The sequence below is a fragment of the Ochotona curzoniae genome, unplaced genomic scaffold (genome assembly GCF_017591425.1).
Source record: "Ochotona curzoniae isolate NIBS_2020 unplaced genomic scaffold, NIBS_Ocur_1.0 contig_4514, whole genome shotgun sequence".
In the NCBI taxonomy this organism is placed as follows: domain Eukaryota; kingdom Metazoa; phylum Chordata; class Mammalia; order Lagomorpha; family Ochotonidae; genus Ochotona; species Ochotona curzoniae.
The window spans coordinates 1,582,912-1,596,424 of NW_024466312.1; the positions used below are offsets into that span (position 1 = coordinate 1,582,912).

At 35.8% G+C, this 13,513-nt stretch overlaps 1 protein-coding gene across 1 annotated transcript in view; it reads left to right on the top strand.

Moving 5' to 3' along the window:
• Positions 1–13,513, top strand: part of SPAG16 (sperm associated antigen 16) — an 832,484-nt gene that overhangs the window by 508,977 nt on the left and 309,994 nt on the right. Inside the window, exon 19 of the mRNA XM_040986437.1 lies at positions 1,058–1,184. Coding sequence (XP_040842371.1) covers positions 1,058–1,184 — 127 coding nt within the window. The remainder of the gene's footprint in view (positions 1–1,057; positions 1,185–13,513) is intronic.

Below are 13,513 nucleotides of genomic sequence, written 5' to 3' on the forward strand. Positions count from 1 at the left end.
TGAAATACTGGTGTAAAGAAACCAACAAAATATCTTGAATGATTGAATGTACTCATTTTATTTCCATGATGTAGATTTTATTTCTTGACTTAACCTTAATATGCAAAGAGTGCTATTGCTTTGGGATTCACATACCCATTTGCATACACAAAAGTTTTACTTCTTGATTTCACCAGAAAGGCCACAATTTAATAAACATTGCTCCTTATAATTCTTAGGCTCTGTACTTCAGTTGACCTCTCCCCTTCTGTTTTACATTCACAACCTTGTTCAATAAATCTCGGAATGTTGCAGCAGAGCTCAATTTCTAAGTGCATCAATTGAAATGATTCCATTCCCACCAGAAGGGACTCTGCCACTGAGGTGCACGATTTACTGTAGTTTTCACACTAGTTCTTGTCGAAGTCCCTACTGGAATCCATTCTCCTGGCTTCCAGTGTAGCGACCTTGCTGTTTGATTTTGAACACATTATCAAGTGATGCTGGTACTATTAATTTTGAAAAAAGCATTTTGAAGATTAGTAATTTAGATTCTCAGCCTAAAAGGCAAATTGCAATTACCTGGGGAGATGTTAACACACTAATATCCAGGTTCCACTCCAGCTCAACTGAATTAAAATATCTGAGGCTACAGATTTGATGTTGCTAATTTCTTTAATGGACTTAGGTTATTGTAATTTGCAAAAACAAAGATAATGATACAAAAAATTTCTCTTGAAATTTTGATTATGACATTTTCTTAATATGTTCCTTTATTAAATGTGACAATTTTTATGCAATAATTTCATAATGAATAAATGAGACAATATAAAGATGATTTACTAAAATTCTATGAATTGAATGTACATCAGATTTAATTTATGGTACTAATCCTATAAATTTGTTAGGGATAAAGTTTTAAATAATTTTTCTGTTAACATAATACTTTTGTAAAATTCTTGGTATTTATAACATAATTTTATGCTTCAGATCATCGAATTTGTATTAGCATTGTATTGAAAGTGTAAGCATTTGGATATTAAGTTGTAAAACTTTAATTTGCTCTATCTCTGTACAGTGAGCAATGCAGAGGCACTTTGTACGGACACACCGATTCTGTGAACAGCATTGAATTTTTCCCTTTCTCCAACACTCTTCTTACAGCTTCTGCAGACAAGACCATGTCGGTATGGGATGCAAGGACGGTAAGCAAAAATTGCCTGCCTTTCTCCACGTTTTGCTTAGTCTTAATCACTCTTCATTATTAAGTGCAACTTAGACAATGGTTGCCCGCCCAAAGGTATGCATAGTAAACAATGGTAATACTTTCCAAATTCCAAGACATTATCAATATGCTTTTATTTATCCTACCTCCCAACTGTTAGCACATAAAAGTAACATTGCTCCTTTAAACATCAGTTCAGCATTTACTTTCCAGAATTGCATTACTGCAACAGCACAGATTCTAAGTGGACACGTACCATCTCTCTAAATAAGCACCTTTGATATTGCCAAGAAAAGAGACATGATATTATTTGAAGTTTGTGTTTAAATGTGTGAATATACAGGTACTGGAAGAAGCAAGGACAATTGTCATTTGTTAAAGAATGGATGGATCCCAAGTGAGGCTAAGCTTCAGCTGTAAAGGGGAGAAATAGAACATTCCAGAAGTCTGGAGAGACACAGACTCTAGAAAAGGACAGTGCATCTGCAGAGTTGTAGAGATCTGAGTCTGCAATGGCATGTTTTCAGAGTAATGTCATACATGGATGGAGTTAAAGAAGTATATGCACATAGGCAGGGACAAGATTATGATGAGGTTAAGTTTCAAACTGTTGTACAGAGAATATACTAAAGAGTGTTAGCTAACAGGGTAACACATCCTCCAGATCTGCCTTGTATACAGACTGTATTAGTACTGGAGTAGGGCAGTCAGTAGGAAGACAAAGTTACTAAAGCCAGTATGAGTGGATGAGAGTTTGAACCGGGGAATTGTGTCTGAGGATGGGAAAGAGGGAGTATATTAAAGATAGGACATTGACAAGAACCAGATGAATCTGTAGAGGCACAGATTAGGTTGAGCAACCTTCCCAATTTGTCTTATGCTGTGAATTTTCCTGAGTCGTGGAATTCCAGAACTATAGTTGGACAGTCTTTATTATGCCCCCAACCATGAATCTGTAGTTAAGCAAGGTACAGAGAAGACTACACCTTCAGACTGTTGGTTGTGATGAAGAGTGGGAGAAAAGACTTTAGCTCCAGGTTCAGGTGGAGTATTTTCTTTGTTCAGATAGGAGGCTTGGTAAGCCTGCAGGTAATAGTTGGGTAACATTGATTATCTCGTAGGTAAGAGGGAAAAAGAAGGAACGAAAATGAGAAATTAGGAGAGAGAAGCAGTAACACAAAAGTTTACTGAATGTAGGTTTTCATAATTTAAAAAAAAATTGAAGATGTGTAAAACATGGTCTGAATATTCTTTGCAATTTTTGATGAGGACTATAAAAAATAAGACTCTGCATGTATGGTAAGAGGTGATATATCCTTAGTTTTAGTTCCTGGGAAGAAAAACATATTTTCAGCTTATCTCCACAAAAGACTATGATGGTGCCCGTACTGACAATGCGGAGAGGGCTGCAAATTCAGTTAAGTGAGGCACTACTAGGATTTCTAAGGCAAACTTTAGGGTCAGTGGAAACATAGGCATCCTTGGTGTCATATAACACGGAGAAAAACTAATGATAAAATGTCCTGTCAGGCTCCAACTTTACCTGGTGCTGAAGTTAGGGTGGCATTGTGGGAAAAATGTACAAGATACAACTTAAAATGATCGTTGTTGAAAATAAATGTCCCATTCCCACCTTGTTTAAAATGGCTCCAAATATGTGACAGAGTTTCTTTCCAATAATGAATCATCTGTAAAGAAGTAAAATTCTCACCCTATGTATCCCCTTAGAGTTACACGTGAAGGGTATATACAAGCAATCAGTAAAGGACAAATCCTTAGAGAAAGTATTAATTTAGTAGTGACTGAAATTTTATGCATGTTTTCAGTTGACATCAGGATTCTCTCACCTTGGCTCTCTCAGGCTGTAACTAGATGTTCTGAGAAAACATGTATCTTACTTTCATGCGAATTGAAGCACAAATGCTTGGAAGTAGAACTGCTCTAATTAAGGTGCCTCTCATATATCTATCAGCAGTGCATAATTATTTATTGATGGTGATGTCGATGTTGCAAGCCCTCACTGTACTGTTCTTATTACCCATAGAATTGGGGGGAAAGGAGATTAGCATAACAGGTTGCCTTTGGCATAGAAATAACATTGTGTGTGGGTAGAATGTAAGCACACACACAGTTTTAGTAGTCCTAATGCCTAGGAGTTTACTCAGTATAAATATTTTAAATTGGTTTCATATCAGATTTATAACACTGTGACTCGAATTCTGTTACTATGCATCCTTGCTCTGTACTCACTGAAAATAGCAAGTGGGATTTAAAATATTTTAGAAACATGAAATGCTGTCCATTACTCTATCATAGATACAATGTATATTATAGAGTACAATGAATAAATTTATGGTCTGAAAGTATTTTCAAACCTAATAAAATAAATTTGTGGCTAAGTATTATAGGAAAGCAACATGTAAGGAATAATCCATTTTATATAGTTTTGTTAATTATGTGATTTAAGTTTTAAAATAGTGCTATAATATTCTATAAATAAAATGTAGTGACACTACAATGAAACAATCCTTTCAGTAAAGTGACATTGAATAGTTATGGTGACATTGCTTCAGATAGTCTTCCTGATTTTAAAAATTCATGATTTATTGTCAGTTTTTTAAAGGGTCTTTATATGTTGCTTACATACTATAGAATTCTAAGTTGTTTCTTATCACAATGATTCATTAAGCAGTTAGGTTTATATTTGTAGTAGAACATTATGAAATGCTAAAAAGAATAATCAGATAGCTAAAGTCTTTTTTGGGTAATTGTAACAATTGCTTAGCACTGATGCAAATAATGTTATTGGACTGCAGCATCAACTCTATTCATTTTGTAGTGTTATGATGCCTGATAATCTTTAGTACATGTTAACTTCTTGATAAATGATAAGTAGTTGTCAGGTTAGACCAAAGGTCTGACATAAAAAAAGATGAATGACTTCCACGTTAGTAAAGCAATCTTAGCACATTTTAGCTTCCTGAGACACCCTCTGAAATATTTTTGGTGAAATGTGACAGTGACCAGTGGATTATCTTGCTATGAATTAGTTTTAAACCTCTTTCTTCCACCGTCAGACATACACTTGTCCTAAATCATTAACCTTATCTAACAGCTTATTATCAAGGATAATGAATGTGGGGACCTCTAAGTCGCTCTCTAAGTCAACTAGACAGACCAGCTCTGAATTTTGTAAAGGGTGAGGAGAGGAATATAAATCCTGGTCATTGCCAAATGGAGGCTGTAAAACAACTTGCTGTTGGGAAGCTCATGAAATTGCTCTCTTACAGGACTGCACGTATGTTTCATCCAAACTTAGCAGACAGTAAAAACTATTTTATTAAAACTGAAAAAGTAAGATTGTTTTATTATAAAAAAGATATGTCATACAGTAAATTTAATGAAAAATTATATTGCTATCCCCAAAGGCAACATGACAGACCCCAAGGTACGCCAGTGATCTGAAAGCCTGTTTAAATGCAATGAGACTGTTAGCCACTCCCTACCTTATTGAAAATATTAAGGATTCAAAAGTGTTTGAAAAAAAAAGAATGTGCTCACTACAGCGAAAACAGAGGATGCGATGAATAATGCAGCTGTGTGTTGTGTCAGCTAGGTTGGCAACAGTCACTTATACTGACATTTTCTATCCTGTGATGATTCAGACACAGGAAGCTCATGACCCAAACTACCATTAGTTGCCAGGCTTGCTCCCCATGCTGACTAACTGCAGGAAATTTTCCTGCTGATCGTCATCTAAAGGACCTATTAATTGGTCATTCTGCGTTGCTATGAAGTGGAAGCGTGTGGACCTTTAGAAGGGAAGTTAATCAATTGGTTCCTACTTATTGGTGCCTGACCTTTGTGCGCCCAATAGTTGAGTCTGCACTCAGATGAAATCTGATGAGTTCTTAGGGGAGCCTGACATTATTCAGTAAAGCACAGAATGTGGAAACAAAGGTGAAGCCTGTACCTTCTCTCTCTAGGTTGTATTCCTCCGCCATGTTTGATGTAGTAATTCTCACAGGAGACTTATGTGAAAGGCAACAGCATAGATTCTAGACAGATGTGACTGTGACAAAGTCCCTGCCCTCAATGAACACACTGACTTTTAAGAACAAAGTATAAAGGAAATTCATCTCCCAATGATGAACCTTTTGTTTTATATTTTATCAAAAGTATTGATTTTGCTATTGTAACTGATTATAATCCAGTGAGTCATGATTCCAGGATATGATAAAATTAACATTTACAAAATCAAGAATGTTCCCTGACAAAAGCAAAAAAGTATGAAATTAAAAATAATGCACAGAGTCTGTGCCCAGGATGTACAGACTGGATGTCCAGATTCATCTCGTTATATCCAGGTCTTGTGCAAACTCTGCTAGGTTGTTATCATCTTGAACTGAACAATTAGTTCCTTAGTCAAAAGTTTCCAAATGTAAAACAAAGAAGAAAGCCATATTTCAACACTTGTTGAAGTTAAATCTAAGAAGTTTTGAAGGTTACTGACTTTATATAAATGTTGCTGTAGAAACACAGCCAGATATCTGCTATCAGATGTTCTCTACACCATGCTTCTTTTGGAAAGGATGCTTGGTTCACAGTTAAAATGCCACATTGACTTTGATATGACAGTGAACAGGATTATTGTTTTCAAAAATATCTGTTGGGCCTGGCACGATAGCACAGAGGTTCAAGTCCTTGCCTTGAACGCACTGGGATTCCGTAAGGGTGCTGGTTCTTATCCGGGCAGCCCTGCTTCCCATCCAGCTCCTTGATTGTGGCCTGGGAAAGCAGTGGAGGACAGCCCAAAGCTTTGGGACCCTGCACCTGCGTGGGAGACCTGGAAGAAGCTCCTGGCTTCAGATTGGCCCGGCTCTGTTGCGTTTTGGCCACTTGAGGAGTGAATCAGTGGATGTAAGATCTCCTTCTCTGTCTCTCTGTATATCTGGCTTTGCAATAAAAATAAATCTGAAAAAAAAATTGCTTATAGCACAAAGTTGGCAAATCTTTGCCCCCCACATAAGAAATCAACAAATTAGGAATTCTTGTGTTTTGGAGGAGGAGGACATTTTTCTTTTTGGTACTTTATTTAAAAGTCACCAAAAAATTCTCAGGGTTTGGAAAGTGTTCTCCTGGTTACTCCCTTAATTGTTGCAGGAAAAAAAAAAATGAACATTCTAATCATCAAAGGACAAGCTAGCATAAAATTAATCTACTCAAAGCTACCCAGACTGCTCCAGAATGCAAGGATACTTTTAGTTCAGAAATAACAAACCTGGGGGCCTGTGTTTTGTGCAGCAGTTAAAGCACTGGGTGTGATGGCCACATTCCTTATTAGAGTGCCTGAGTTTCTGAATTGGAGTGCTGGCCAAATTTCTTACCTGTTAATTTGCAATGTAAGAGGTAGCATTCACTCAAGACTTGGTACCTGTGCCGCTTGTTGGGAGACATGGACTGAATGCCCAGCTCCTGACTGTTCTTGACCCAACCCTGGGTGCTGGGGACATTTGGGGAGGGAACAGTGGGTGGAAGGTCTGTGTGAGCCTTTCCAATACAGGTAAATAAACACATGTAAAAGAAGCCTTAATCCATTCTTCACGAACATTGTGATGCATTTTGCTTTGATGACCCCTTTGATTCATATCCTTATATTTTCATCAAGCTATTCAAAAATCTTGCTGATCTCAGTGAATAAATCTAATATCACTTTTTATACACATGTGTCCTAATCCTTGATATTAATTAATATATACAGTTATTCATTTTGCATTGGTTTTCTATTTGCCATTTCATTACTGTAACATACCTTTACCATCTATCAGCTGGAAAATTTGTTTCTAAAGGCCTTATCTTTAGAAGCTTATCGCTCCTTGCTGCCCCTTTAGAGTATCTGCAGCCAGAGGCTAGAAAAAAAAAAAAAGAAAAACCTGTTTTGCAAATATCTAATTGTATTTCCACAGAACACTGGGCTTGAATCCTGTGTCATTTTGGGTTTATGTCATGTGTAATGGCACACATACAGCACATAGCCATTGGCCTGAATTAAATCTCAAATTTGACTATTTAGTAGTGCACTCTCAGACAAAATATATACAATATTTTTGCCTCACATCCTCATTTGTGGATATTAGTGGTACATGTCTCATAGGGTATAATGGGCATTCAAATTTGATTACGTGTAGGGGGTCGGGATGGATTTATGAGTATTTATGAAAAACTATACTGTATTAGTATGGGGGAAATCAGTGGGGGGCAGTCTTCTTGGGGAGGGAGAAGGGAAATCGCAAGACCTATAGAACTCTATCATAAAATAATAATAATAAAAAAGATGTATTTATTTGAAAGGCAGAGTTATAGAAGAATGAAACAGAAATATATGGAGTCAAGAAATTTTAGAAAAAATCAGATCATGAAAAATTATGCTTAGCTTTGAACTTTTGCATGAATACAAACTATGAAAATTACCCATTTATGTGTACTTCCTGGTGTTTCATCAAATATACTCATTGTGTTTACAATCACTACAATATGCAAAATCTTCTAGGTTTTGCAAATAGAAAAAATATTTAGTACATTTCTGCTGTCTTATGGTCATTGCACTATATTATAAAAACCTGGAAGTCTTACTCCTTTCTAGCTGTAACCTAGTACTTGCCAATCTTCCCCATCTGTCCTACCTCACTTAGCATCCCAGCCAGTGTTAACAGCCAGTGTATTTTTAACATCCATTTATTGTTTAGGCTCCACATATTAGTAAGATCATGTGCTAATCATGTTTCTTTTTTTTTCCATTTTTTAAATTATATTTTTAACAATCTTTACGTAGTAAATTAGGGTAAAAAGGTTCAAGGGCTACAGGAAAATGGGTAAGACTATTCGTTCCATACTGTTTTCCTTCATATATCTGAGGTAAAGAGGGATTTTTAAGGGAGAAGCCCCACCCAGTCTTCCACCCACCCCAGGTCCTTGACGTGGGGCATGCTCCGAGGGTCCCGCCTAAGTGGTCTTGATAGTTCAATAGTCGTGAATCACCACAAGCCTTGCCACTCCAAGCACTTCCATCCATGTTGTTAGCTAATGACAAGATTTCATGTTCTGTGGGTGAGTAATATTCCATGGAGTTTGTAACACACATTTGCATTACCCATTCATGGATCATGGGCATTTTGGTTGTGTCCGTGTTTTGGCTATTGTGGTTAGCATTACAATAAACATAGAATTGCAGATACCGCTTTGACAGATGTATTTCATTTCCCTTTGATATCTACCCAGGTGTGGGATTACTGGACATATAGTAGTAGTTCTATTTCTAGCTTTTAAGGATTTCCCCTATAATTTTCCCATAATGGCTGTGCTAATACGCATGCCCACCAACAATATGGAAGAATCTCCGCATCCTAACACTTGTCTTTTCGGCAAAAGCCTATCTTGCATTAATGGGAGGAAGGATTTCATTGTGATAATAATCTGCAGTCCTCATTATTGGTGGCAATGAGCACTTCTCAAGTTCTTCTTGGCCATTTGTGTGTCTCCCTTTGAGAAATGTCTGGATATTTACTGCCCATTTGATTAGATTATTTGCCTTTTTGTCATGGAGCTTTTTGAACTCCATATACTAAACATCAATCCCATGTCAGAGACATAGTTTGAAAATACTTTCTCCCAGTCTGTAGGCTGTTTGCATACAGCTGATTGTCTCAAAGTGATGATATCCTGGTTGTCTATTTATGCTTTTTTTTTCCATTTTGAGATCTGAGCTTGAAAATCTTTGCCTATTTTAATGTTACAAAATGTTTTCCTTATATTTTCTTGCAATACTTCATGTGCTCTGGATTTCATGTTTAAATCATTAATAGATTTTTGAGTTGATTTTTGCACATGCTGAATGATAGGGGTCTAACTTTATACTTCTGTATGTCAATATCCAGTTCTCTTAACACCATTGATTAAAAAGCCTATTCTACCAGTAAATTTTAGAGCTTTAGTTAAACATTAAATGTGTATTTTTAATAGGGATTGGATTGGAACTGTAAATCATTTAGAGTGGTATGCATTTTTAACGATAATGATTCTTCCAGACCATGATATGAGGTGTCTTCTCATTTCTTTATGTCTCCTTGAACCATGAAGTTATTTATAGTTTCATTGATATTTCACCTATTCTATACTTATTCCCAGGTATTTTAAATAGCTGTTGGAAGTGTGATTGCTTTTCTGATATTTTCAGAAGTAATTCACTATTACATAAAATTACTACCCATTTTTGCACATCAGTTTTGTATCTTGCAGCCTTGATGAATTACTTATTAATTGCAATAAGTTTTCTGTAGAACCTTGGAAGTTTTATTTATATTATATCATTTGTACAATGTCAGTTTGCCTTCTCCTTTTCTAATTTGGATGTCCTTTATTTATTTGTATTGCATCATTCCTTTTGCTAGGAGATCCACAACAAAGATGAGTAAAATCTGTGAAAGTAAACATCTTCATCTTGTTACAGAAATTAATAAGAAAGGCTTTGGCTTTTCCCCCATTTACTGTGATGTAAGCTGTTGGCTTGACATATATGGCCTTTATTATGCAAACTAGTGTGTTTCTGTCCTTAATTCAGTCATATTTTTAAGCTTTGAAGTGCTGTTGAATTGTATCACTACTTATTTATTTGATCATATGACTTTATCCTTCATTCTTAGATGTGGTATAGCACATATATTTATCTTCACGTGTTGAACAACTCTTGCATCCCTGACCTGAATCTCACTTGGCAATGTAATGTTGCCCTATTAAGATAGATTTGGAAGATTGGCTCCGTCTTCTAATTGTGCAATAATTTTAAGAAGTGTTAGTACTAATTTTTCTTTAAAAACTTGTTATAAGTTGGCCAGGAAGCCTTTTGCTACTTTTGCTTCTCTTTGCTGTAACTTCATTTTCACCAATTGTTTCTCTCCTTATTTTGATATTTCATTTCCTCATTTTTCAAACTTGGTCAGGTTACTGTATACAAGATAATGTTCAAGTATGCTTCTGATATAAATTGCTAAATAACTGTTCATAGCAATGTGTAACAATCCTTTTTGACCTCTGAGATTTTAACCATGATGACTCCATTTTCATCTCTGACATCCATATATTTGAATCTTCTCTATTTTTGTTGTTATTGTTTTTATGTAGCGAAGATTTCATTAATTTTGTTTTCAAAGGACTAGCCCTTCACTTTTTTGATGATTTTGACTTCATTTTCTTTAAGCTTTATTTATTTTTTGGAAAGTCAGATATACAGAGAGGAGGAGAGACAGAGAGGAAGATCTTCCGTCCGATGGTTCACTCCCAAAGTGAGCGCAACAGACGATGCTATGCCAATCCAAAGCCAGGATCCAGGAACTTCTTCCAGGTCTCCCACACGAGTGCAGGTTCCCAAAGCTTTGGGCCGTCCTTGACTGCTTTCCCAGGCCACAAGCAGGGAGCTGGATGGGAAGTGGAGCATCCAGGATACAAACCAGGGCCCATATGGGGTCCTGACGCATTCAAGGTGGGGACTTTAGCTACTAGGCCATGCCGCCGGAACCCTGTGCTTTTAATTTTATTATCTCTTTCCTTCTACCGATTTTAAGCTATTCGTCTTTGTTTTTGTAATTGTTTGAGGTGAAGTAATAAGTTTTCTGATGTAATTTTTCAGCTACTGGATGCAGCATTGTTATTTGCTTTATTTCATACATTTCACTGTTTTGTGTTTCCATTTTCATTAGTTTCAAAAACGTATATTTCCTCTTTGATTTCTTTGATATTTTCATTGCTTAGGAAGAAGTTTTTAAATTTCCACATATTTACATAGCTTGCTAAGTTTTCCTTCTTATTGTTTCATAGTTTATTGTTTTATAGTCAGAAATATGCTCCATAGAACTATTTTTAAATTAATGGGACATGTTTTGCTTTCTGCTCTATAATCTATCCATGAGCTTTTGAGAAGAATCTGTATTCTGCAGTTTTATAGATGGTCTATAGATCTGTTGGGTCCAATTATCTAAGGTGTGATTGAGCTCTGCTCTTTGTTGATTTTCCACCTAGATGATTTGTCCATTTCTAAAAACAGGGTTCTAAAATTCCTTACTACTACTAAATTGGACTCCATTTTCCTTTTAGTCTATTAATATTTGCTTGCATTTTGATGCTCCACTCAGGCATTTATATGCTTGTAAGTATTATTTCCTCTTGCTGAATTGAACACTTTATTGTGGAATGACTTTTTCGGTATTTTTTTTTTTTTTACTACTTTGACTTTGTTTGCTGGCTTTCTAATATAGTCATAAGAGTCAGCTTGCTATCTTTAACTTTCTTTGCCTTGGAGTATTGTTAAAGTTTATCACACTACTAACCTTAGACCTTCCTGTACCTGGGTAGTTGCATTTTATCCTGCGTTTTGGAACTTTTTTTCTCATTAAATATTTGAATATGATTTTTCTACCCGTTTGACACTCACAATAACCTATTTGAAAAAAAGAAAAGTTTAATGCTATCCCAAATATCCCATAGGTTTTTCCCATTTATTTTGATGCTTTTGTCTTTCTTCTACTCCAACTATATTTATTCAAACAAACCTGTTTTTGATCTCATTAATTATATTCTATTTGTCCTAGTCTGCTATAAGTATCTCCTACCATGTCTTAAATTTCACTCAAAATAATCTGCAGTGGAATGAGCTCTAATTCATTTTACTTATTTTTTTTCTATCAAATCTTTACCTTAGAATATTGAATCATTGTTATCCTGGGCTTATACTCTAATGAAATTATGTCCTTATGCTTTTTACTTGTTGACTATTGTGTTTAATGGATAACTAAAACTGTAAATATAGGGCAGATTAAAATTATGTCTTTGCAAAAACTGATGAGGAGAAATAGAAAAGGTCGTAGTATCAAGTGTGGTTTCCTCTTGGAACTGTATATATGGAATGCACAGAATTAAAAAGTTGAAGCATTTCTCAAAACAGCCTGCCTTGAAGCTTTGTGTGGGAGTGATGCATGCCAATTTTCCTTACTGCTTTTAGCAATGTAACTTTTCTTAAGATTATAATAAGAAAAGCGCTTTGGCCTCTCAGCTCCCTGCCACTGCTCTTGAGAAGGTAACATGGCATGCATACGGCTGTTCACATTGGCTTCACTATAGGGAGGTGGTTCCTGGAACCTCTTCCAAAGGCATAATCACTCTTCTTTTGAAACGGCCTTGCATTTTAGCTATTCTTAGGAGAGTCTGCCATACCATATTTAGTTGCTTCATTACTAATATTTATCAGGAAACTATGATTTCTTTTTCACAATTGCTGTCATAATAGGACTCAATAGATGTAGAAGAATGAGGGGGTAAGGGTTATAAAAATGTAATGAAAGAAAAGGAGACATAGGAAAAGAAAAGGAAGAAAAATCTTTAAAATTTTTTTTAGTCTTTATTCCAGTTCAAGACCTTGTGTCATATTTCTTGTATATAAACATCTATTTCACCTACATTGTTACTATGGCTTTGCACAACATTGACATTAAATACATATTTGATAAATAAATTATGCTATCTTATTTGTCTAGGATATAACTATACACTCTCCTCCTCCTTTATGATAATGATATAGAGTCTACCTTCTCTTCCAGGATAATTCTATCACATGAAACTTATCTGACTTCTCAAAGTTTTATTTCTTTAGTTGAAAGTCAGAATTGCAGAGAGAGAAGATACAGAGATCTTCCACTCTCTTGTTCACCCCCAAATGGCTGCAGTGGCCATAGCCAAAAAGCCAACCAAATCCAGGAATCAGAAACTTTATCTTGCATTGCAGTGAGTCTTGCATTGGATGGCAGGGGCCTAAAACTTGGGACATCTGCTGCTGCTGCTTTTCATAGGCTGTTAGCAAGAAGCTGGACTAGAGTAGAAGTAGCTGGAATACAGACTTCCACCCGTAGGGGCTGCCAGCATCACAGAGGACATGTCACAGGCTTTGCAACAGCACTCATCCATCACGCTGTCTATCAGTCCCCTACCAGCATTGCCTCTGACAAAATTCAGTTGTTCTCTTCCTTAGTTATCTTTATTTTATTATTCCTAAAATTCAGACAAACTAGCCTTCCCTTTTTTACCCCAGTCGTTGTTCTGTGAATATTTGCATAGCTGAAATGTTATTACTATTCCACAGGTCTCTGGTTTCCAAGTGGTTTTTCTCGCTTCATTAAATTATACTGGAAAGTATTCTTTAAAAAGTTTCACTAAGTAACATTAACATTATATTTTTTCCTTTAAGATATTACCAGTGAAAGTAAA